At 42.3% G+C, this 26,649-nt stretch overlaps 1 protein-coding gene across 4 annotated transcripts in view; it reads left to right on the top strand.

Annotated features, from left to right (window-relative positions):
* The window catches only part of MSH3 (mutS homolog 3), a 597,715-nt gene that overhangs the window by 454,609 nt on the left and 116,457 nt on the right, over positions 1-26,649 (top strand). For 3 of the 4 annotated variants that reach the window (XR_003852288.1, XM_029574170.1, XM_029574160.1), the window contains one exon: positions 183-340. The exons of the other annotated variant lie outside the window; for it this stretch is intronic. Coding sequence is in view for 2 of the 3 variants with exons in the window: in XM_029574170.1 (XP_029430030.1) it covers positions 183-340 (158 nt within the window). In the remaining variant the exon portion in view is untranslated. The remainder of the gene's footprint in view (positions 1-182; positions 341-26,649) is intronic. 4 annotated transcript variants of the gene reach the window in all.

The following is a 26,649-nucleotide window of genomic DNA, read 5'->3' as shown; positions in this document are numbered from 1 at the left end:
TTTTTATGATAGAAGATACTTGTTTTAGTAGCAATAACTATTTCTCATGTCCTCACTTCTTTGTGATTCTGTCATAGCAGAAATGATCTTCCTTAGAAGGTTTCTTAAATCAAAAAATGCATTGTTTGACTAATGCTGTTAAGAGAGGATGGTCCTCTTACGTGATTATTCTACTGTTCCAGGGGGACAAGGAGAGGATCATGATAATTACTGGTCCAAACATGGGTGGGAAAAGCTCCTACATCAAACAAGTTGCATTGATCACTGTCATGGCACAGATGGGCTCATATGTCCCTGCGGAGGAAGCTGCTATTGGTGTGGTGGATGGGATTTTTACCAGGTAAAGCATTAATCCTTTCTTACATGCTGAGTCAGACAAATTCCCACAAAGTTATCATACATAGCAAGGTTATACCGCTGACCATGGTATTCTTTGCCTTAAAATTAGGAACAAAGTACCTTGTAACATCACTAAGGCTTAAGGTGTTTTCCAGAAATCTGCAGTTGTCTTCCTCATATGCTCATTATTTATTGTGTAACTTGCCTACCAGCCCTATAAACCTGATTAGTGCAGCAATGACTGATATAGGCAATAAGTGTAGTGTGAAGGGTCAGCAGTGATGAACAGAAGTTACATAGGTTGGCCCATGCAGTGAATGGTGTGTATAATCAGCAGTGTGCTTTGATTCTGATTTTTTTTTGTTTCTTTCTGCCAGGCCAAGACTTGAGTTATTAAACCTTCATTGTTTTCAGAAACAGTTTAAGTAAAAGCAAATCTAAGACACAGAGTCCACACTTTTGGGTTGGCACTTATTGGCATATACAGAGGATGTACATGCTGGAAAATGCTGAGATGTCTGGGTAATTCAGTTTTTTTCTGCCATGTAAATCTTAGCTATGTGGGAGATCCATTTTTGCCCATAAGCTTTAAATCAGCTCACTGATACTTGTAGCCCTTATATGAAAGAGTTTGTCAGTTTTGCATTGCTCTGTCCTCTTTAAATCCCGTTTCTTTTTGTTTTCTTATGAAAGTGATAGGTTTACTTTTGTGACTTATCGATGAGGGTAGCTATTTTTTATACAAATTATGATGATATACACTGTGATACTAATCACTAAAATTAGCCCATATATCACAATATTGTTACTACAGGGTATAGAGGCAATTCCAGGTAGTGATTGCTGCACAGTTGAGTGTCAACCAACCGCTGCCCAGGTAGCCCTAAGACAAAACTGGACACTTGCAACTGAAACAATTGCCAGCAAGAAGTTGTGTGAAAGAACACCTCTCCTGAGTCCAGCTAAAAGTATGAGTACTGTGGAATCCCTTGGGTACTCTTAGGTGGATTGAGTTGGGGCCAGTTTACCTGGATAAATCACTCTTTGCCCAGGTACATGGCCTTGAACATTGTCTCCTATTGCTTGAGTCATGTATAGCCTTTCATGGGGTGGGATCATTCAATCTGTGTGATTGCTAGAGTAGGGAAGAAAACTGAACCGAGCATTACCCTGGGAAACTGAATTGTTTAGTAGACGTGTTGTGGGCTTTGATGCAGAAATGTGGTGCCTATTTCATGGACATTTTGTGTCTTATTTTCTGAAGAGTTTTGCTGTGGGCACAGTATGGGAGAAGCCATTGTTTAAATGAAGGACTGTGAGCTCATATGTGTTCGGCAATATGTCATGTGCACATCATACTATTGGGGGATGGTATTGATGCAGAAACACTGCTGTTGTTGTGGTAGGATCAAACCTTGCAAGGGTACATTTTTATGGTTTATAGTCCTGCTACTTTATTTGATTATGTAGTTGCCAGTATCATCATCAGCATTTGCTAAGTGGTATAAATATAATTAGACTCTGTACATTCTATTCTAATATTTATTTTATCCTCCTCCCCCTAGAAATAAGGCCAAAGCAGCTAACAACATAAAAAATATAGAAGTCCATAGTCAGTAGGCTGACACCTGGCAAGTTACCTGGTTAAAGTTAACTGGGTAACTTTAGTTAGCATATTCAGCAGGACGAGTCTCCCGTTGAATGTATTCAGATGAAGTTATCCAGATAACTAGAACCTTGAACTATATGGATTCCATCTCTGCTTTCACTCTTACATTACATCACACTGTCTGGTCACTAGCGCTCAGGTGACCACCTACCTGAACATTAGAAACACTTTCTCCAGGGCTCGTTAGAGAACTGACTGACATAGCAGTCACCTAATTCTTGGTCTCCTGCTCCCTGGCAATTTTGCCAATAACTTGCTTGTATAAATTATCTCTGGAACCTATAAAGATGAGCCAAAAAGGCTCCATGGGAGAGGTTCTTGCTATTTTGCCCATCCTACTTGACTCAGTTTTACAAGACATGGTGGTGTACTGGTTGGGCACTGTTGGGAGGAGGAGGAGCTTGACTTGCCCTCACTTGCATCAGAGTTTGTGCTGAGTGATCACATGGTTCATTCCCCCTCCAGATTGAACAGCAGACAATGGCAGTCACCGTGCTGTGCTTGCAGTGATCTGTTGGGACTTATCCAGCAATTTTGTTTCTGTGTACTGGTGAGGATGTAGCAGCAAAGAAAGGAGCAGCAATCAGGGCGCAGAGGCCTGAGAAGTACACTTGAGGACTAGGGCCTAATTTCTGTACCAGCAACAATATCTAGATCTGCTTCTACCACTAAGACTTTGAGGTCTGGAATTTTCTTGCCTAGACTTTAGTATTTGTGCTCATGGCCTTCCTGATATTTCTCCTTTCCTTGCCTGCTGTTTGCATATCTTTATTCTTGGCCTCCTCGTCTTCTCTGTTGCTTAATGATAATTTTAAGAGGTGTGTACCTTTGTGCGTTTCTCAGTAACCTCACTTGTTTGTTGGGGGTGGCAGCACAAATCTATCAGCTTCCATCTGCCATTCCCTTCATCTAGTTTCAAATTCTCTCAATCTGTTTTGTGAACTGTTCAGCAAAGATCATTCCCTTTGCAGTACTATCTCTACCATAAAGCCTTTTATGTTTGCACATATAGCCCCATCCCTGCAAAAATCCCAAACTTTCTTATTAGGATCAGCTCGTCAGCCATCTATTGAAGATCTTGGTAGCTTGTCCTCCTCCTTACCGCACACAGGTAATACCTTAGAAAAAGCTACAGTGTTGTCATAATGCCTTCTCTTAATTTTATACACTCCTGACTTGGCTTCTAGCCAGCTAATTTGTTCTCAAATGGATTATGACATCAACCTTTCCCATCCCTTTCTTCTTACACCAAGAATGCTAATAATGTGGTGATATGAAAAGTACCCTACATCTGGAACCTCTAATTCCAACAGGAATTTGATTTTCCGGTTAAATATCTTTTAGATCAGAGCTGAAAACAGATGGTGCCTTCCACACATACTTTTAAAAAACTTTTATGCTGTCACTTTGCTCAGAAAAGGTGAGGGAGTTGTTTCTTCATTTTGTAAATTTAAAAAGTACCAAAATCTATGTGAGACAACATTCTCATTAGTGATGGGTTTGTCAAGAAGCATACATCACTGTATGGTTTAATTTAAAGTAGCTGTAGAAAGTCTAAACTCCCTTTCAAAATGTTCACCTTTTGTTGCTTTAAATCCTGGAGATAGAATGCATTAAAACAGTGTTTGTTACATGTAGAGACACATCCTACCCAAAAACTGCCAAGTGAAAAATATATGCTAGATTTCCTTAGAAAATGAAGTGATAATAAAAACATAGAATAGCTTGGTTAAGTCTGTATCCTCCTTGCACTTCTGTAGCAATTCTAAATATTTAAAGCTTGGGTGTAACTGATCACCTTCAACTTTGACAGAGCTACAGTCTTCCAAGGCCTAGATGGTTAAAGTGTGCATGTGACTACAATATCCCAAGCATGCCACAAATCTGGCCTGTAGATTAGGGTGGCAAGAAGTCACTGTCTGCCAGCCACATGGTGGACCTTAGTCGCAGTGCAGTCTGGCAGAGTCTATTACTATCCCTTATTAAATAAATACTGCCCCTGCAGTTTAGTATCTGTGTCCTCTCCTTGCTCTGTCTTTTTTTGTTCCTTTGTCAGGTGCTGTCAAGACTGACTGAATGCTGTCCATGGGTGATCCGTGTAGGCTGCTAGGCTTGGGGACTAGCCTGAGTTCTAGTCAGACAGGAATTCCATGTCGTTTTACCGATCGATCAGCATCAGTGGAGGTTCAGGCGATGAAGAGATAGAGAACTATACTGTTGCTGGGGGGGGGGGGGGGAGCTCCTCCTCCCCCTCCCCACATTCAAAGGAAATAGTCTCCACGGACAGGAGCCATGGATGGCGTAGCCTCCCCTCTTGCTTGCCTGTGATGACAGTACAGTCTCATTGAGAGAGAGGATGAACAGGAGCCTGGGCAAGCAGCTTAATTTTATTGAAGGGATTAATAAACATGTGGATAAAGGTGAACTGAAAGGTGTAGTGTATTTGGATTTTCAAAGGTGTTTGACAGAGTCCCTCATGAGAGGCTTCTAAGAAAACTAAAAAGTCATGGGATAGATGGCGATGTCTATTCGTGGATTGCAAACTGGTAAAAAAACAAGAAAGAGAGAGTAGGATTAAATGGTCAGTTTTCTCAGTAGAAAAGGGTAAACAGTGGAGTGTCTCAGGGATCTGTACTTGAACCGATGCTTTTCAATATATTTATAAATAATCTGGAAAGGACGACGAGTGAGGTAATCAAATTTGCAACATTTGGAGTGATTTGATGATCGTTGTGGGGAGGCCTAGGAGTAGGGTGTTACAGTAATTGATTTTGGAGAATAATGTGGTCTGAAGGACAGTACAGAAGTCATTGAAATGGAGAAGGGGTCTTAGTTATTTTAGAACGTGGAGTTTGTAGTAGCATTCTTTCATGGTAGAGTTGATGAATTTTTTTAGGTTGAATTGGTTGTCTAAGATGACGCCAAGATCTCGTACGTGTTGCGAGAAAGATATTGTGGGGGGGAAGAGAGTTGATGTCAGAGGGGATCATAGTATTATGGTGAGCAGAAATGATGAGGAGTTCAGTTTTGGATGTGTTAAGTGTGAGATTAAGATTTGTGAGGAGATGGTTAATCGCAGAAAGACAGTTTTCCCAAATCTTGAGGGATTTGGAGAGAGATTCGGTAATGGGAATAAGGATTTGGACGTCCGCATAGATGAAGTGAGTGAGACCTAGATCGGAGAGGAGTTGGCATAGGGGCAGCAGGTAGATGTTGAAAAGGGTAGACAATAGGGAGGAGCCTTGGGGTACGTCTCGAGTTAAGTTGATGGGCCTGGATTCACTATTACCTATTCTGACCTTGTAGTGTCTATTCTCCAGGTAAGATTCAAACCAATGAAGGATGGTTCCTGTTATGCCAATTTCGGTGAGACAGTTAATTAAAATGTTGTGGCTGATGGTGTCAAAGGCAGATGATATATCAAGCAAAGCAAGAATGTAAGAGTGGCCATTATCTAATCCTTTGAGAAGGGTGTCTGTGAGGGAGATAAGAAGAGTTTCAGTACTGAAGAATTTACGGAAACCAAATTGGGAAGGGAATAAGTGATCTGAGAGTTGGAAATTAACTACTTTTTCAATAAGTTTTGCTAAGAAGGGTAGGTTTGAGATAGGCTGATAGTTAGCAGGATCTGCAGGGTCGAGGTTGTGTTTCTTTAGTATAGATTTGACTATGGCCTGTTTTAAGGAGACAGGGACATTACCAAGAGAGAGGGAACAGTTGATGATCCCAGCTAGGGGTTTGGCTATTATATTTGGGATTGTCAAGAGGGATTTTGTGGGGATAGTATCGGATGGGTGTGATGATAGTTTTATTTTCTTTAAGATTGATTCTATTTCGGAAGCGGAGGTGGTCTCGAGAGAGTTCATGATGGCGTTAGGATTTTTTGGGAGGGTATTGGTGTGAGGGTTGGATGGGGGAAAACGTAACATGAGTTTAGCGATTTTGTCATTGAAATAGTGGGCAAGGTCATCACATTTGATTTTGGAGTCCTCATCGGATATGGTGGGGGGGGGGGGGGGGGGTGGGGGGTGAAGATTTAGTGAGATCAGCAACATAAGAGAAGAGGGCTTTGGCATGGTATTGAAGGTTATGAATTTTAAGAGCGTAGAAGTCTGGTTTGGTTTTAAGGATAGTAGTTCTGTAGATGTGAAGAGAGGATTTGTATGAGGCCAGCTGGGTAGGAGAGGGATCTTTGCGCCATTTCTTTTCGTTGATTCTGAAGTCGTGTTTGTTTTTTTTAGTTCAGGCGAGTACCAGGGTTTTTTGGTGTTGTAAGAATGATTAAGCTCCTTGGTAGTTAGCGGGCAGATTTTATCAGCAATGTTGTTAGTGAGATTGTTCCACGTGGAGAGGGCCGATTCTGCATTTGATAGGTCGAGTTTATCAAGGGCGCTAGTGAGGGAAGTAATTAAGTCGTCATGAGAGGCTTCTACGAAAACTAAAAAGTCATGGGATAGGAGGCAATGTCCTTTCGTGGATTACAAACTGGTTAAAAGACAGGAAACAGAGAGTAGGACTAAATGGTCAATTTTCTCAGTGGAAAAGGGTAAACAGTGGAGTGCCTCAGGGATCTGTACTTGGACTGGTGCTTTTCAATATATATATAAATGATCTGGAAAGGAATACGATGAGTGACGTTATCAAATTTGCAGATGACACAAAATTATTCAGAGTAGTTAAATCACAAGCAGACTGTGATACATTACAGGAGGACCTTGCAAGACTGGAAGATTGGGCATCCAAATGGCAGATGAAATTTAATGTGGACAAGTGCAAGGTGTTGCATATAGGGAAAAATAACCCTTGCTGTAGTTACACGATGTTAGGTTCCATATTAGGAGCCGCATCTCTGGATCATATTATCCACTATGATGCCTAGATCCAGGAAAAGGATCTAGGCATCATAGTGGATAATACTTTAAAATCGTCGGCTTAATGTGCTGCAGCAGTCAAAAAAGCAAACAGAATGTTAGGAATTATTAGGAAGGAAATGGTTAATAAAACGGAAAATGTCATAATGCCTCTATATCGCTCCATGGTGAGACCACACCTTGAATACTGTATACAATTCTGGTCGCCGCATCTCAAAAAAGTTATAGTTACGATGGAAAAGGTTCAGAGAAGGGCAACGAAAATGATAAAGGGGATGGAACAGCTCCCCTATGAGGAAAGGCTGAAGAGATTAGGGCTGTTCAGCTTGGAGAAGAGATGGCTGAGGGGGGATATGATAGAGGTCTTTAAGATCATGAGAGGTCTTGAACGAGTAGATGTGACTTGGTTATTTACACTTTCGAATAATAGAAGGACTAGGGGGCATTCCATGAAGTTTGCAAGTAGCACATTTAAGACTAATCGGAGAAAATTATTTTTCACTCAACGCACAATAAAGCTCTGGAATTTGTTGCCAGAGGATGTGGTTAGTGCAGTTAGTGTAGCTGGGTTCAAAAAAGGTTTGGATAAGTTATTGGAGGAGAAGTCCATTAACGGCTATTAATCAAGTTTACTTAGGGAATAGCCACTGCTATTAATTGCATCAGTAACATGGGATCTTCTTAGTGTTTGGATAATTGCCAGGTTCTTGTGGCCTGGTTTGGCCTCTGTTGGATACAGGATGCTGGGCTTGATGGACCCTTGGTCTGACCCAGCATGGCAATTTCTTATGTTCTTATGTTCTTTGTTGCAGGGTTTTCTGAAGTGTATGGTATTGTTGTGTGTGGGATGGGGTGTAGTTATTTTCCTTATGTATAGTTTGGTTTTTAAGAGTGAGTTGCCAGACCAAGGGACGGGTGCAGGAAGGAGTATCAGTGGAGAGTATGCGTGAGTTTATAAAGATTACATCTAGGGAGTGGCCTGCTTTGTGTGTAGGGGAGGTGATAATTTGTTTAAAGCCCATGGCATTAAAAGAGTTTAGAAAGGCTTCGCAGGTGGAAGATAGAGGGATGGAGTCCACCTGGAGGTTGAAATAACCAAGTATAATGGCTAGGATGTCTATAACTTTGTTGTCGGTTATGAATTCAGTGAGTGGGGAGGGGTTGTTATCGAGAAGACCTGGGGGGGGGGGGGGCTGTAGACTAGGCATACTTGTAGTTGAGATGATTTGAAAAGACCAATTTCAAATCTGGGTGAAGTATTGATGTTCTGGGATATTAGTCTAAGGTCTTTCTTGGCTGCTAGTAGGAGATCTCCGCCTGTTTTTTTGAGCCTTGGTATAGAGAAAATGTAATATAAGTGTGTGGGAAGTTGGTTTAAGAGGACTGAATCTGTTTGTTTGAGCCAGGTTTCAGTTATGGCACAGATGTCAAGCTTGCAGTCTAGCAGGAGGTCATTAAGAATGGGAGTCTTTTTAACTAGGGATTGGGAGTTGAGTATAAGGGATAAGGCCGTGAGGCCAAGAAACTGTGTGAGTGGGGATACCATGATTGGTAGAAGGGATCTAGGGTGTGAGGTAGGACTGGATAAATGGGGTTTTCTATGTTTGTGAGTGAGATGTTTAAGTATGGGGATAGGGTGTGCTAACAAGATTAGTTAAAGGGGAAGGTGTATAGACTGCGGAGGAGCTGTTGGTGAGGGGAGTATGATGAGGATGAGTGGAAGGAGGTGGCAGAAATAAAAAGGAAAGGGATTTGAAGAACAATGAGGAGGGGGAGGGCAATTAGGTGGTGAGTGAGTGAGGAGCGTTCTTGTAAGCGGAAAAAATTAGGGAAGTCAGTAATATAGGGGAGTGGTGTGCGGGGCTGGGGGGAAGGGGAGAGATAGGTGGGGGTAGTCTCAGGGGCTGCGCCAAGGGGCTAGCTCCTTGGTCGCGCTCCTTCGGCACGCGACACCTGGTGAGTGGCGCCTGCGAGTGGCTATAAGGCCATTTCCTCCTCTCCACCCCGGATGACATTGCGGGAAGGATGGGCGGTCCGCAGGGCTGATGGGGAGCGGCGACGGTAGCGGCAGGTTGGGCCTAGCAAGGCCAAGGGGCTCTTACCCCATTGGGTGCTCGCTGATGGCGCGAGCCATCCGGTCGAGGGTTGTGGTGCCAGGTCGAGAGGTCGGATGGCGGCCTGCGGGTGGCTATAAGGCCTATTCCTTCTCTCCTCCTATTCCTCCTCTCCTCACAAGCGCTCGCCAGGGTCCCCTATCTGCTATGGATGGCATGTAAGTCCTAAAACAAAAATATATAGGCATGTCAGCAGCGTTTTAAGGGTAAGGGTTAAGAGGGGAAAAGGAAGGTTATTTAAATAGGGGGGTTAGGAAGTCCTATCTCTTACCTGGGCGAACTGGGAATTAAATGGTTTAACTGGTAATTGCGACGGGCATTTCTGCTTAAAATCCCCCCACTTGCTTGGTAGAGGTGGCATTTGCACATACATGTGTGCATCCATAAAAATTGTGCGCACATGTATGTAACTCAGCCTATTTTATACTATGCATGCATGTATACATGTATGTAATAAAATGGCCGCATCTCTGGATGCAAGCCAGCATACACAGTACATGTGCACCTGCGTGCCGGTATTAAAGGTACTGTCAAAATGCTTGGTAAACAGTGCTGTCACAAAATATCATACAACATTAGTAAAGTAATACTGAATCATAATATTTCCATTAGTATTTGGCTTCACACAAAATTACTAAAAATTGTTCATAAAAAACAAGAAAAAATCTTGTTCAGCATTCACTCCAAAGGGAGTCACAGTGTTCAGACAATAAATCCGCAATTGCTCTCTCTGTTATAGCATCCACGAAATCTCACCTCCATGCCAGTCTGTGTCAATTTTATCTATAAAACCAAACTGTAAGTCCTCAAAGGAATGAGCTAATTCAAAACAATGAGAGACTAATGGCACTGTGATTTCTTTGGGGCTGATGCAATAAATTTTACGGAAAGCAGGCGCTGACGGTCTTCATAACTCTGTGGTCTGCCGAGGTTTGTTTTATTTATTGACGAAGTACCGAATAGCAGTTTTTTCTGCTTTTCTGTACTTCTTCTATGTGCGCTCAGCTATTTACGCCTGCTCCAGGCAGGCGTTAATAGTTGAGCAATAAATGTGCGTCTGAGACGCACATTAATTTTTTTGAATGCGGAGTGAATGAGTAATAGCCTCATTCACATGCATTTGCATGTGATGAGCGCTAATTCATTCACTCCACGTCGGATGCACATTAAATAGGCGCTAATCCCCCTGTTGCATTAGGGGGTGGATTAACGCCTATTTAACCCGCGTCCGACAGCAGGTTAAACAGTGCACTCGTGTGAGTGCACTGTATTGCATCGGCCCCTTTGGTTTTTAATACAGCTCCGATATTAACTTGGAAGTACTTGGCAAATCCTGATCACTTCCACAAGTAAAAGGTGACATTCCCCAGATTTACCTGGCTAATAACTGTTAATGGACCTGTCCTGCAGAAACTTGTCCAAACCTTTTTTAAACCCAGCTTGACCATATCCTCTGGCAACAAATTCCACCTCTTAATTGTAATTGATTGAAGAAATGCTTTCTTAAAATTGTTTTAAATCTTCTCCCAGTTAGTTTCATAATCCCCTAATCCTAAAATTATTTCAAAAGGTCAATAACTGCTTCCTATTAGCTGGCTCTAAACCAGTTATAATATGTTAAACCTCTGTTTTATACTCTCTGACTTCTGTTCTTTAAGCCTATTCGCCTATTTTATAAAGGAGCTGCTTCATACTCTTTGTCGTTATTATTGCCCTTCCCTGTGCCTTTTCTAGTCCTGCTATATCTCTTTTGATATGGTGCATCTACATGCAGTACTTGAGATGTGGTCGCACCATGGAGCCATACAAAGATGATATGATATATGAGTGTTGGTTTTATTCTTTTTTCAATAATTCCTAACATTCTATTAGTTTTTTGATCACTGCTGCACCCTGAGCTGAGGTTTTCAATGAATCCACCACAGTGAATCCAAGTTCCTTTTCCTGGGCTATAACTCCCCATGTGAAACCCGGCATTGTTTGGAAATATAATTATTTTCCCTATGTGCATCTCTTTATGCTTATCACAATTAAATTTCATCTGAGGAAATGTTAACCCCTGAGAGCTAGTCAAGAAATGTAATAAGTTAGTCCAATAAAAAGGTATCTGTTTGTTTGGGGTTTTTTTTTTGTTTTTTCCCTGCATCTGCCATTTAGATGTCCAGAAGGGTCCACTTGTCATTCCTTAGTCTGCTTATGTTTTGTAACTTTGTGTATTCTGCAGACTTGATCGCTTCACTCATTTCTCCTTTTTCCAGATCATTAATGAACATGTTAAACACTCATCCCAGGAGAAATCTCTGGAGCACTGCACTATTTCTCTCTCTCCATTGGGAAAGACAACTATTTAATTTTTTTCTTTGTTTTCTATCCTTTAACCAGTTACTAGGACTTTTTTTCCTCAGCTCTCTCCTAGGTACTTTATCAAACGCCTTCTGAAAATCCATCCTTTCATTTGATTGCCTAGCTTGCCCTTATCCTCATCTTTATTTGCACCTTCAAAAAATTCTAATAGAGTAGTAAGGTATGACTTCCTTTTGCTAAATCCATGCCTACTGTTCTCGGTTAATCTATGTTTATCTGAATGCTTGGAAATTCTGTTCTTTACATTAGCTTGTATTATTTTACCTGGCTGTAATGTCTAGCTCAATGGCCCATACTTTCCTGGATCACCTCTGAAGCCCTTTTTAAAAATTGGCATTTCATTGACTATATTCCAGTCCTCATGTGCAGTGGCAGATTTTAATGCTAGATTACAGATTACCAGTAGCAAGTCTGCAGTTTCATATTTGAGGTCCTTCAGAGTGTCATCAGGTCCTAGAAACTAGTATGTCTTCAATTTTCACTGCAATTTGCTTCATTTAGATTTTTGGCTGTTGAATTTAGGATTCATGAAAGTACCAGAATGAGAAGAAGGAAAACTGAAATCCTCCATTAATGCAAAAACTTGGTACATCATGAGACGGTACAGTCCTAGAAGTTGCCACCCCCTGCCCCCAACTGGTATCTGTCACTGTATCTTAACCCTATTGTGATCATCTCTGAGAGAGAGTAATGTCTTCATTTGCTGAGATGTGATGATTTTAGGGATGTGGATATTGTCTGCCAGGCACTAGACTGAGAGGCAAATCTTTTTAGACAGGTTACCAAATGGCTTTCAGATGATGATCACTTTCACATGCTAACCTAAGCTTGAAGTGTAAGGATTTTTTTGTTTTGTTTTTGTGCTTATGAATTATGTCAATAAATTGAGCATTATTTGGAATTGTAGCATTTATTAGCCATTGGAACAAATATATTTAGTTTGGATTGCATAATTACAGCAGGTAGTTTTGGCATAGGACGGTGCAAAATTCAGCTGTTCCCTTCTATGATGGTGTGATTTTTATAATGAGAAATATGCTGTTTAGAATTTTCAGCTACTTGCCTGTGCACAAACGCAGTGAGATCAAAGTACTTTTGCATAGTATTGAGTGCATTTTGTTCATTTACTAGTCTAAATTTTGGTCTAGTTGTCTTCTTTGGTTTCCAATAGAGCACTGTCTGTACTGGCACAGATATTCATAGAAGTCACACTTCCACTAAAGGTTTATAAATAAATCTGCCTGCAGAACTGAGCCAAACTTAAAGAAAATAAACTTGTTTTGTAAATGTGAAGCTTTTGTAGCATTTTTGAGCAGCCCCTTTTAACTTTTTTTTTTCCTAAGAGAAATGGGAATTACTATCACATGATGACGGATATTTAAAACATGGTTATCTTACTTATGGACAGTTTTTTTTTCTTTGTAGCAGGAAAAAGTTAGCACTTATGAAAAGTGGTTTGTAATTAGAGTACTTTTTGAAGAGAAAGGAAGCTTATGAAATTGCTGTGTGTGTGTGCGTGTGCGCACACACGTTTCCCCTTAATAGCTTTTCTATTTAGTGTTCTAGCCACACCAGATTTTCAGGACGCATCAGAGGCGACATGAAGACTCTGACAGGGGTGAATTATTTTGGATCCTCTGGCCAGCAGATGTGTGTGTTCCAGTAGGCTCCTTTAGTTCTGGGTTGAGCAGCTTGTTTTCACAGTTATCTTAATGTTTGTTGGCTGCAGAGAGTTGGGGATGGTTTATGAGAGGCAAAAAAGTTAGCTAAATTTTGATCATTTATTTAAAATTATGTTCAAGGTCTTCCTTTCAGTTATAAACAATTAATTTGGTGCCTGTTTAGCCTATTCTTAAGGCTCTTTTTCCAATCTGTGAGTTCATATAGGTTTCGTATTAGCTTGGCTTGTTCTTTGATTTCTTGCATTATAAGCAGCGTTTCCATGGAAATAGAGGTTGCTACTATGGTTATTGTTGTTATATTTTTAGCGGTTCTGTATAACAGCTAATGAAATTGAATTGAAAATGCTGCATTTTATTTAATATTGCTACTTGATTGGGAAAAAATTGTACAACACAGACATATTTTTACGAAGAAGAATAGGAAATCCACAGTTCTATTAAATATATTAATACTATCTTCATAATCAATGGAGAAAATAAACAGCAGTTCTGCCTTTTGTATGGTCATACCTCAAGGGACTAATTCAGACCTTTCAGACAGCTATGTAACTGCTTATTGGGTGTTTATTCAGTGGTAAAACTAAATTGGCCGATAAAGTGAGTTCAGCCTTTTCTCGTTAAATAAAAACCAAGTGGAAAGAGGCTGGAAAGAGAGGCCATAGTAAATAGTTATTTGAGAAGCTTGAACAAATTATGAGAATGTGATTCAGATTTTGAGAAGGTCAACCTTGGAATGCCGAATGGTGGCTAACTGGCCAAGAATGAGCATTGAATTAATGGCCTCATTAAAATGTGCACAAACCTCATTATTCCTTTCTAAATATGCAACATTGATCCAGTAATATGAATCCTTTATATAAAAAGGCAGAGCAAAATGCAGGGAGCATTCTTAGGCTATGACATCAGCATGAACTAAGGGCAAGAAGCCAAAAATGCTTGCCTTCAGTTCAATTGGAACCTTAATACACTTGCACACTTTTCAGCATTTTTGACCCATCTCTCTGTAGGATATAATGGGAATAAAGGCAGCAATTAAGCGCATATAGAAAATGCCTTGATACAACTTGAGAAACGTTCACTACCACATAGCAAGAGAAATCTCTCTCAGGAACTATAGTCTTAATTTGTACACATGTATTCAATGATAAAACCAACTACACTTCCATACTTCCATTCTGCATTCATCCTAAATAATGAACTGCTCCTTTGGCTGTAAAGATGCATGCTTTTTATTTCCAACAGAATGTAAGTGCATAAGAAAAATAGTCTGTGATAGAAAAATGAAATATACCTTGAAATAAGAGCAAAAGGGTTTGCAGTGGAGCAAGTTAATGTTTTGGAGAATATTTCACAAGGATAGGATTGATCAAATTGTTGGGGATTTGTGTTTTATGTTAATGATGGCATAGTATTAAACAGGGTGAAGATCCTTCAGAAGATTAATGTACTGTGGAATCTTTATGGATAGGAATCCCATGTGTAGTAGGGAAGAGTATAGTGGTGAGGGTAAGCTGTTGTCCTCCTGGACAGAATGAATAGACAGATGATGAAATGCTAAAAGAAATTAGGAAAGCTAACAAATTTGGCAACACAGTACTAATGGGGGATTTCAATTACACCAATGTTGGCTGGGTAAATATCACATCAAGGTATGCTAATGGGGGGGGGGGGTGTTCTAGATGAAATAAATGATTGCTTTATGGAGCAACTGGTTCAGGAATTGGTGAGCTATTTTAGACCTAATCCTTAATGGAATCTAGGATGTGGTGCAAGAGGTAATAATAGTGGGGCCACTTAGCAATAGCGATCATAACAAGATGAAATTTTACTTATTAACTTGGAGGTAGGACATTAAGGAAAACTACTGCTCTAGCATTTAAGTTTCAAAAGGGAGACTTTGATAAAATAAAAAAAAATAGAAAAACACTAAAATGTGCTGCTGCAAAGGTTAAGAGTTTACATCAGGCATGGACGTTGCTTAAAAATGTGACCAAAGTCAAAAGTGGATAAGTTCCATACCTCACAGAAACAATCAGGTCACAGATAAAGGGAGAGGCAGATGATCAGTTGGAGCATATATAAATTAATCATCCTGCCTCTCCCATTGTTTAAAAATACCTTCTTGGAAGCCTAGACCACACACTAAAAAATACAGAAGGAAGATCAAATGACTGCCAGTTAGGTTAAAAGGTGAGGTAAAAGAGGCTATTGTAGCCAAAAGAACTTCTTTAAAAAAATGGAAAAAGGATCCAAATGAAAGAAATAAGAAAAAGCAAAAGTACTGTCAAATTAGATGCAAAACATTAATAAGGCAGGTAAATAAAGAATTTGAAGAGAAGCTTGCCATTGAGGCAAACATTCATAAAAACTTGTTCAAATACATCCAAAGCAGAAAGCCTGTGAGGGAGTTTGTTGGACCATTAGATGATTAAGGGGTAAAAAGTTAACTTAGGGAAGTCAAGGCTATAGCAGAAAAACTATATGAATTATTTGCTTCGGTGTTTATTGAGGAGGATGTTAGGGAGATGTCCGTGCTAGAAACTGTATTTGATAGTGATGATTTGAAGAAACTGAAACAAATCAACATGAACCTGGAAAATGTAATAGGGAAAATTGACACACTAAAGAGTAGCAAATCACCTGGACCAGATAGTTTTCACTCCAGAGTTTTAAAAGAACTAAAAAAAAAATGAAAGTGAAGACCTGCTACTAGTAATATGTAGCCTAGCATCAAAAACATAGATTTACCCAAGGGAAGACTCACTCACCAATCTGCTACATTTTTGTTGAAGGGGTTGATAAATGTGGATAATGGTGAACTGATGGATATAGTATAGCTGGGTTTTCAGAAGCTCCATGAGAGACTCGTCAAGAAATTAAAAAGTCATGGGATAGAGAGGCAGTGTCCTGTTGTGGATTGAAAACTGGTTAAAAGATAGGAAACAAAGAGGAAAGTAAATGCAGGAGTTCCCTAGGTATCTGTACTGGGACCTTTGCTTTTTAATATATGTATAAATGATCTGGAAGAGGGAACAGTGAGTGAGGTGATCAAATTTGCAGGCAACACAACTTTATTTAAAGTTATTAGCTCGTAAGTAGATTGTGAGAAATTGCAGGAGTACATTGAGGGACTGGGAGATTAGAGAAAAGTCAGCTGAGAGGAGATATGATAGAGATCTGTAAAATCATGAGTGGAGTAGAACCAATAATGCAAATAGTCATGCGGGTGCAGGCTGGGGTTAGGAAACAGCCTCCCAGGAGTGGTGCAAAGCCGCAGGGCTGGATGTGGGCTTGTCTTCTGTCTAGACAGCCCCCTCCCCTGTAGGTTGAGCCCTTGGGTTCTGGGGGCTGGTAGGGCTTGGCTTCAATGATTGCAAGGCAGGGCAGGCACAGGCTGGAAGTTGAGGACTGGATACTGGAGCAGGTGGGCAGCAGGATACAGAGCAAGGGCTGGGCTGAATACATGTGAGCTAAAAACATGGCTATTCAAAAATGCATATAACCTAACTTAACAACATCAGAATGCAGAGAGCTTCAAAAACAAGGACAAGAGATGCTAATTGAAACATGAGGAATAAATTTAATGAGAGAATGTAAGAATCTCATTACAACGTACTGACTAATATGTGAAATTTGTTATATTATTTTATTTTTCCTGTACTTCTTGCCTTATGTCCTAGATCTTCAGTTAATATGTATGGGAACATTTCATTTGATAGATGTTAATGCCTGTGTATGAATACTACCTCTGTAACCCATCTTTGTTGATTGTTGCGCTCCTGCTCGCTGGCTGTGCCGCGAGCAGGCACTTACCTTCGCGTCAGGAGCCGCCGACGTTCCACCTCTTCATGCGGCCTGGAGGCCGCCGCCGTGTTGCTGCTCCTTCGTAGCAGTAGCTGTCTTCCACTCCAGCATCGGGCCTGGTCGCGGCCTGCTCCGGCTCTCTCTTCTTCTCTGTGGCAGCATGGTCGCTGTCCAAAGTCCTGCTACTTCCTGCTTCCTAGGCGCGGGCCGCACCTCTCCTTGATTTAAAGGGCCCACAGCTGGATATGCCCCGGGCCCCACCTGGAACTCCTCCCTGGGCGTCTCATCCTCTTCTGCCCTATAAAAGGGCTTTGCCTTCATTCTCTCCTTGCCTTTACAAGGGGCTAGTCCTCCCTAGGACTTCTCTGCTTTCCTGCTCTTGCTTGGCATTTTCTTGTTCTTCGTGGGATCCCTCGTCGTCATTGTTCCTGGTCTCTTCACTGGATGTTCTTCGTCTTGTCCTAGCATCTGCCAGATGTTCCTGTTGTCTCTCCTGTTCCAGATGTGTCCTGATGTTCCTGTCATCATCCATGTTCCTGTTGTTCCTGTCATCCATGCATCTGCCATAGCTCCGTGCTGTCCCATCCCTGCGTGGTCCGCGATCAGCCCGGCTGGGTTGTGTAGGGCACGCAGTGGTCCAGTGGTCCATGACCACCCCCGATGGGGTGTGTAGGGCGCTTAGTGGGACATCTTCATCCTCCGGGGCCGAGGCTCCTCCTTGATTCTTCGTCAGTGTCCTTCCAGGGTCCAGAGTCCGCTGATGTCCTTGCCTCGCTGCCCTTCAGTGAGTGTCCTGGAAATCTGAAGAGGATGTTCTGAGCCTTCACCGTGGAGGCCTGATGTTTTAGCTTGTCCAGATGACCTAGTCTTCTGTCGTCCTCGGATGTCCTGGTTCCAGATGTGTTCTCCGATCGGACCATCCTCAGTCCAACTTCGGAAGGACCTTCAGTTGCGTCTTCCACACCGGGTCGGAAGTTTCACCTTCCTTTGAATGACCTGTCAGGTGCGTCGATCACGCCGGGTTCCCGAAGCTCAGTCCAAGGTGGTGTCACTTTGAGCCTTGCCCAGATACCTCCGCTCTGAGTTTTAACTCGTCTTCATCTTCATCAGCTCCAGAGTCTTCGTCTATGCCTATATCCTGAGTCTTCGTCTTCTACAGAACCTCTTTGTCTCCTCCAGCACCTCTGTCTCCAGTGTCCATGCTTGCCAGTTGTCCTCATCCATCTCTGCCTCCTGCTGGCCTGCCGCCTCTTCCGTAACCCAGCAGCAGGTCTGAAAGGGCTTGGAGTGGTTGGAGGGCTACTCAAAGACCAACCTTGTGTGGTTGGCCTCAAGGAGGCCATGCAGGTCGGTGGGGGCTTGGGCTTCCTGTCTCCACCCAGAGGAGGACCCATCTCACCTGCCTTCGTGCTTCCTTGGAGCTACTCTCCTGGTTCACCGAAGTCCAAGGGCACACATCTCCCCGGAATCGGGAGCGCCCCCTAGCACTCCCTCCTACGGATCCGCTACATTAATCCATAGCTGTGAATGTTACTTTTGTAAATCGTTGTGATCTTTACAAAGAATAACAGAATATAAAATGTCTAAAATAAATAAATAAATACAGTCACAAACTAGGAGGATAGTGAGCAAGGACTGGGGTTGGATACAGACACAGACTGGGCAGGATACTGGGACTGGATTCAGACACAAGCTAGACAGGATACTGTGCAAGGACTGGGGCAAGGCAATGGCAGGGCAGGGAATAAATTTAAGGAACTAGACTGGGCAGGGCATGACAAAGACCAGACAAGGGCATGACTGAACAAGGCATACAAGGACTGGCAAAGACAACACAGAACAAAGAACACTGAGGCCCAAAGGCAGTGAAGCAGAAGGGCCTGTAGGTTGCTAGGCTTAATGCCCGGAGGCCACTAGGTGAGGCAGAAGGCCATGAAGCCATAAGGCAAGAAAAGGCCTGAGTAGCCACAAGATACGGTACAAGGTAAGAGCAGGACCAGAGGCCATAAGGCAAGGAACATGGTAAGAGTGGCCAGGTCAGATAGCCAAGGGTGACTCCATGAAGAGGCACTGAAATACTGGCAAAGCAGAGTTAAATAGGGCTGGAGCTTAGGTGTAATGTGATCAGTTAGTAGGTACTTGATAAGGCTGGGAGCCAGGCTTGCTTAGGACCCCTGGTGGAGGGAAGACTGTATAGCAGGCTGAACTTTGGCACAGAGAGTCTGTACTTATAACAGGTGAAACCATGACACAAATCAATGTTTACGTTTCCATGAGGGTAGTAAGTAGCACATTTAAAACAAATTGGGAAAAAAAATTTTTTTTACGAAACATATAGTTAAGCTATGGAATTCATTGCCAAAGAATGTGGTAAAGGCAATTAGCATAGCTCGGTTTAAAAAAATAGTTTGGACAATTTCCTGAAGGAGAAGTCTATAAACTATTATAAACAGGTAGACTTGGGGAAAGCCACTGTTTACTTATCCCTGGGTATTAGCAACATGGGATCTATTTATTATTTGGGAACCTGCCAGGTACTTGTGACCTGGATTGGCCACTGTTGGAAACAGAATATTTGCTTGAAGAACCTTTGGTGTGACCCAGTATGATGATCCTTAAGTTCTTATGTTTCAACCGATTCTCTCCCTCTCCATTTACCAATTTACTTAGAAAGCCTGCCTGATGTCTCAGTGGCAGTTGTGTTTGCTGAGTTTTATTTTCGAGTCAGGTTTTCTGTTCAGTGGTTGGGGATTCAGTGGAGGCAGCATTCACAGTCCTAAGAGAATGGAGTCCTAGGCATCGCAATAGCTACACCTAGTAGCCAGACATAGGACCACTATCTGAGGACCATCACTGTGAAGGCTGGGCTAAATGAGTTGAAAGGAGAATTTAAAAATAGAAAACCACCTCCCCTATCTAGTTGTAAATGATGGCTCATGGTGCCATAGCCCAGTAGAAACCACTTCTGAGTGGGAAGCCCAAAAGAACAAAAGCAAACTGCCAGACCAAAGAACCTTTTCTTGCTTAATAAAAAAACATATACCATATATATGTATCCCCTTTTAGGTGCATAATTCATAAAATAAAATATACAAGCTTATACCTCTTTACAGCAACACCTCATAAAATTGTTTAAAGTCTAGTGGTACTGTTATGCGTGCCGTCCGCAGTAGACCTGCGGCGCGGCCCTCTCACCTTTCTATACAGACTCCAGCTTCTGGTTCCTCCTCGCTAGTGGCAGTGGGCCGCCAGCTCCGACCTCAGGCTGCCTCTGGTGCCTCCAGCTCCGCCACAGTTCCCAGCGTCTCAGGTCAAGATGCTATTGCTAGTGAGGCCTCACCACGTAGTCCGCGGAGAGAAGCCACTTCCCGTGCTGTACCCCTCCCTAGGCGTGCGCGCTTCACTGATCCTTTTGAAGGGCCCACAGCGGGAACCTGGCCATGGCCCCGGGTGATGATGTCAAACTCTTCAGTGTATTTAAGCTCAGGCCTCACTCCATAGCATTGCCTTTGCAACAGGTCTCCTCGCTACTCAAGTACTCGTTGCTGATAGAGAATCGTCTCTATGCTTTGTTCCTGACCCTCGTTGTTCCTGGTTCCTGTTCTCTTCGTTCCTGCCCTGTCTATGTTTTTGATTGACTTCACGGATATCGACTTTGCTACGCCTGACCACGCTTCTGCTTATCTCCAGACCCAGACCTCCACTAGCCTGACTACGTTACAGTCTATCTCCAGACTTTGATCATTGCTCTGATTGACTTTCGCTATTGACGTCTCCATGATCAGATCTCAGCATTGCTTGCCACGACCTCCGCTTTGCCGCTGGCCCTGATCCAAGCCTGTCATTGACTCCTCTTCTAGCCTACCTTTGCTTGAGCGCCCTCAGTTCCATTGGCACCCAAGTTCCAGTACCTTACCCAGTCCAGAGTGGGACAATGCCACCTATCGTCTGCTGTCTCTGGGCTGAACCAACCACTCTTGCTAAACAACCTCGAGGCCCACCTAAGTCCTGCCGGCCCCAGCACCCAAAGGCTCAACCCATGGGGAACGAAGGCTGGTATAGGTGAAGCTCAAGCGGCCTCTGCCTATCAGCCTATTCCACCTGCCGATGGTGGGGACTCATAGGTCCCTACCCACGGGTTGCGTCAACCCCACCTCGGCCCAAGAGTCCACCTCCGACGCAACAGGAACATGCTAGTTGGCTAGTTATTCAGATAATGTACTTTGTTAATTCCTTGCAGCTCACAGGTTTTGGAATCTTGTCCTTACTTTTCATGTGATTTGCAGTGTGAAATTCCAGATTCAAAACGACAGATATGTGAACATTTTTGCCTTTCAAATTTATTTGGAATTGAGGTTTAACAAATAAGTTGTAGATTATACCTTTTGATTGGACTAATTTAATAGATCTGTGGCAAGTTTGAGAATTATTCTCCCGTTAGTGAAGTTAGTGAAGAAACAGCCACAATTTTTTGCTCAGATTTAATTCTTTCCCTGTTGTATCTTATTGTTTTGCCCCCAGTCATAGAAGCACATTATAGATTCTCATGAATTTTTAAGTTTCTCCTCCTCCTGTTTCCTAAAGAAATTTTGATTAGGTCTTCTAGTTTTAGGTGCTCATAAATCGTACATTTAGGTGTTTATTTTCCAGCTAATTCGGGATTCTTTGAGGGTATAAAGCAGTGTTTATCATTGTTCATGGCAAAGATACTATTCCTGGGTAATTTTCTGGTTGAATCAAATACAAACATTTGTGCAGCTGAGGAGTTCATCAGTGTGGAAAAGATACAAAAACTGAGTGGAGGATCCAAAGCAGGAAAGGGGAGGGATGAGCGAATGCTAGGTGAAGTGGTATTTTTCCAGTGTTTATCAAGTAGACAGCAGGGATAGAACAAGATTGGGTGTCAGTGCTTCTGCTGGACTATAGCCAAAGCAGCATAACATAGGGAAGCAAGACTTACAGCTCGCTACTGGTCTCCCCGCCCCCTTGAACAAACCTTACAGTATACATAAGGGGCTTTAAAACAAGGCCGCAGTTTCTCAAACGCATTACACAAACATTGTAAACCCCCCCCTTCCACCCCCTCCCTCCTCCTTGATCCTCTTCACTTACCACCGTGTCCCATTGGTAAGACTACACTGTCACTCCCATCACACCTACCCCGCCGCAGCCCCAGCAAGGGTAAGCTCGCGGCCTGAGCATTGACCCCCCCTCTTGCTCATAGGCCATCCCGTGTTGCAGCCCCAAACTATACTAGATTCTCCCCCCCCCCCCCAATGTCCTTTACAATCCAATACAAACACTTATCACTTAGGGCTCGGGTTTCCGCCTCCACTGCGACAACTCATGAACAAGCTTTCTGACCCCACCTGTACATACACATTTTTGAGGGAGGGAGGGAAAGCAAGCTACTGCCGTTTGCCTCACCGATTCTTGCTGACTGGAGCAAGCAAAAATAAAACCGCGCGAAAAAGCTGCTGTTTCTGAGGTAACCCATGGCGAGGCGGCAATTCAAAATTACTATCGCCATGGGTTACCTCCACCCCCCCTCCTTCCCCTTCGCCCAATGGCTCCCTGTGCTTGCCCCATGTTATCTATGGCAGCACAGGACAAGCCAGTCCCTTCCCCTGCAGGTAGAGCCCTTGGGTTCTGGGGGCCAGTAGGGCTTGGCTGTGGCAGCAGTACATCATGGTGAGTCCTGGGCAACTGGAACAAGGTAGGTCAAGGCAAGGCTTAGACAGACGACAAGACAAGGCTTGGTATAGGCTGGATGAGACAAAACTTAGATATGCTGGAACAGGATAGGACTGGTTACTGGGGATGGACACAGAACAAGGATTGGGGCTGCATATAGTCAGAAACAAGGCAAGGTAGAGAGCATGACTAGGGAGAGATACAAACAAGGCAGGATACTGGACAGGACACTAAGCAAGAACTAGGACTAGGTACAAACACAGGCTGTAACAGGATACTTAGCAAGAACTGGAACAGGGGATAGATGCTAGAGACTGGACTGGCAGGGCACGACAAGACCAGACAAAGAGAACACTGGCCAAGACAGACTAGGACAAGAGCAAACAAGGCCTAGGCAAGACAACACAGAGCAAGGAACATAGAAGTCTGAAGGCAGCAAGACTGGAGGCCCATAAGCCACTAAGCAATAAGCCTGACTGCCCCTAAGTACAGAGAGGCTTGGATAGGTCACATAAGGCAGGAAACAAGAAGAGAGCAGGCCGGAAGCCAAAAGGCAAGGTTAGGCCTAGAGTAGGCCACAAAGAAAAAGCAAGGAGTAACCTAGAAAGGCCGCAAGTTAAGACCTAGATAGGCCACAGAGCAAGGAGCAAAGGGACAGAAGGCCCAGAGGCCACGAGGCAAGGCAAGGCCTAGATAGGGCACAAGAAGGCTGGAGGCCACAAGACATAGATCAAGGTAATAAGGGCCAGGTAGCGTGTGCACATGGACGCCCGCACACACGTTTTAAAATCTACCCCAATGTGTATAACCCAGTTTCACTTGTACTTTTATATGCAGGAAGGATATCTGTGAAATTATTTTATATGCCACTCATATCAGATACGTACACGTTATAAAATATGTGTATGTGAACCTAGGCACAAATACATGCAATCCACTGAAAGCGCATACTTTTTCTTCCAATTAAAGAAAATATAGGCATGTATATTTTATGCACAAAAAAAAAAAGACTTGCTCGCACAAAACCAGATTTATGCGTGGAAATCGGTACATTTTATAACATGCATGAGTAATTGAAATTACCAGTTTTCTGATTCCTTCACCAGTTCATCCAATCCATCTCCAGTTTATGGAAACCCTCCTGGTCTTCAGCCAGAATCCCCCCCCCCCCCTCTTCCCCAGTTCTCCCAGACCTCCCACCCAGCAGGGAGTCTGATACCAATCATGCAAGATAATTAGCAGGTGTAAAATTTCACAAGTAAGTTGCATATATGACTGTCTTCTAAAATAGCAACTTGGGTATATAACTGCTGTCCCCGCCCTGGAACACCGCTTTTTTTGCACAACGTAAAATACACAAAACGTAAAGTACGCACTTTTGATGTTCATAAAATAGCAGCTAGAAGCTACATGCACAGGTATATGCTATTTTTATGCATGTAAATGTTTTGAAAATTCACCCCTCTGGTAGAAGGCATACTGGGGGGTGGAGATATGTTTTATGTGCATACTTTTCATATTTTCAAAAGCATGCATATGTTACCATACGCATATAACTTTGTATTTACATAATTATGCGTGTTCCCTGCCAATTAAGAGAGGATTGTAAAAGTGAACTTAAGTGCAATATTTTGTTTTGAAAATCCTTGGTAAAATTTGCATGTGCATTGTACTCGCAGGTTTTAATCATTTTGCAAGGAGTTACATGGAAATGACGGCAGAAGAAGACCAAACGGCCCATCCAGTCTGCCCAGCAAGCTTTTGCAATTTTTTTTCTCTCACATACTTATCCGTTTCTCTTGGCTCTTAGTAACCTTTTTTTATTCTATTTCCCTTCCACCCCTGCCATTAATATAGAGAGCAGTGTTGGGTAAATACAAGAATAAATGCCTTTGTCTTTTCCAAATGTTTATTAGAGTAGAGACGTATATGTAAAAATGCCCGACTCAGGCCGGGTTTTGCAGCTCAACAGCTGCTACCTCAGGGGGCTAAACCAAATGATACAACAAACAATCAATAAAACCAAAATACAATCAAGATATTATAAATACTTAAAAAAAAATTTTTTGAAAAATATTTAAAAAATATATTTGAAAAGATGGTGACATCAATAAAACGTAATTATTGGTTTACCTTAAGCAATCCAAAGTCTTGAGTTAAGTTTTTAGGAATGTCATCAAGCAACAAATAACTGCATTTCAACTATGCAAAATCAAAAAATATAAACAATTATTAAAACCAATTTTAAACCTAGCTTAATTATCATAAATATCCATGTGGCAACACCACTTTCTCAAGTTACTAAATGGGAATACAACTGTCTGCATAAAAGCATTAATTCAATTTACTCTGAATGCTTAAATCAAAATACTTTAAAATGTAAATTATAGGAACTTAAAAAACAATGAGGCGGATTTTAAAAGCCCTGCTCGCGTAAATCTGCCCGGATTTACGTGAGCAGGGCCTTGCACGCCGGCGCGCCTAGGTCCCGGGGTTTTCTGAAGGGGCGTGTCGGGGGCGGGGCCGAATGACGCAGCGTTTTGGGGGCGGGACACGGCGTTTTGGGGGCGTGGTTTTGGCCCGGGGCGTTTCGGGAGCGTGGCCGCAGCCTCCGGAACTGCCCCCGGGTCAAGTCTCGGCGCGCCAGCAGCCCGCTGGCGCGCGTGGATTTACGTCTCCCTCCGGGAGGCGTAAATCCATGGATAAAGGTGGGGGGGGGGGGTTAGATAGGGCCGGGGGGGTGGGTTAGGGAGGGGAAGGTGAGGGGAGGGGAGGGCAAAAGAAAGTTCCCTCCGAGGCCGCTCCGATTTCGGAGCGGCCTCGGAGGGAACGGTGACAGGCTGCACGGCTCGGCGCGCGCCGGCTGCCCAAAATCGGCAGCCTTGCGCGCGCCGATCCAGGATTTTAGAAGATACGCGCAGCTACGCGCATATATTATCAAATCCAGCGTACTTTTGTTTGCGCCTGGTGCGCAAACAAAAGTACGCGAACGCGCTTTTTTAAAAAATCTACCCCAATGTGTTTGAGAAAGGGAGGGTAATTGAAAAATGAAAAACAAAAAATATTTTCTTAAATGTGGTTACATACCTCAGTGAAAGAGAAAATATTAATTAGATGTAAAACCTATCTATTTCAAATGTGAATGTGCAAAAACGATCAGCACCAAAACAGACCGCTGATAACATTGTCCTCTATACGGTGAGTTCTGAAGAGAGTAAAAACAGACTTTCGGACTCTGCTATGTGCCTATATATTTCATCTAAAAACTAATATAAATGCGTGCGAACCCGTGTGTAGATATTGTATTACAACTAAAGGGCAGGAATGCATGCAAGTTATCCCCCATACTAAAAAAAATTTTTTAATGTAATGTTGAACACCAAAACCATAAACTAAAAAGTGCAAAATTACTTTAGCTACCCATAGACGTTGCGACATTAAGGCAGACCAGCACATTAAATCAAGGTCGATAAACCCACTATACTAACATGCCAACTACCCATGAATATAGCGGCATTTAAGGCAGATCTGCATACTCTATATTAAGTTAAATTCAGTCTAAGGACTGGAGTATATTTATTTCAAAATCATCTTTCAAATTACAGACTACCAGCATAAGTCTCAAAAAACGCTTTAAAGGATAAAAGTGCTTTAAAAATAAAAAGTTTTACCTTGTAATCCACCATTCAGTGTGCAATCTCTACTCGTATCTCACTTGATTACCTTTAGTCCACCATTTTTAAATGGCTCTTTTTGGCGCCAAAAATTAAAAAAAGGTATAAAAGATATAAACAACTGAGAACTAACAAAAATTATTCTTAAAAAATTTTTAAATTGATGAAAAACTTATGAAAATTATTATTTAACGAAAAAGCTTAAAGAATGTCAAAAAGCATGATATGTCAATCATTATAATGGGCATGGTTTCAAACATGCGATCAGTGATATATACATCCATAGTAAAAAATATTCGAAATACTTTCTTAAAATTATTTATGTTTCTTTGTATACCTAAAATACTATTAAAAATATTTCACAATCGGTATATGGGACGATCTAACATGTATTCAAGAATGTAATATAAAATAAAAACACTCCCGATCATAAATGAA

Source organism: Rhinatrema bivittatum, chromosome 1, assembly GCF_901001135.1.
Source record: "Rhinatrema bivittatum chromosome 1, aRhiBiv1.1, whole genome shotgun sequence".
NCBI lineage: Eukaryota > Metazoa > Chordata > Amphibia > Gymnophiona > Rhinatrematidae > Rhinatrema > Rhinatrema bivittatum.
This window is presented reverse-complemented; position numbering and strand designations above follow the sequence as displayed.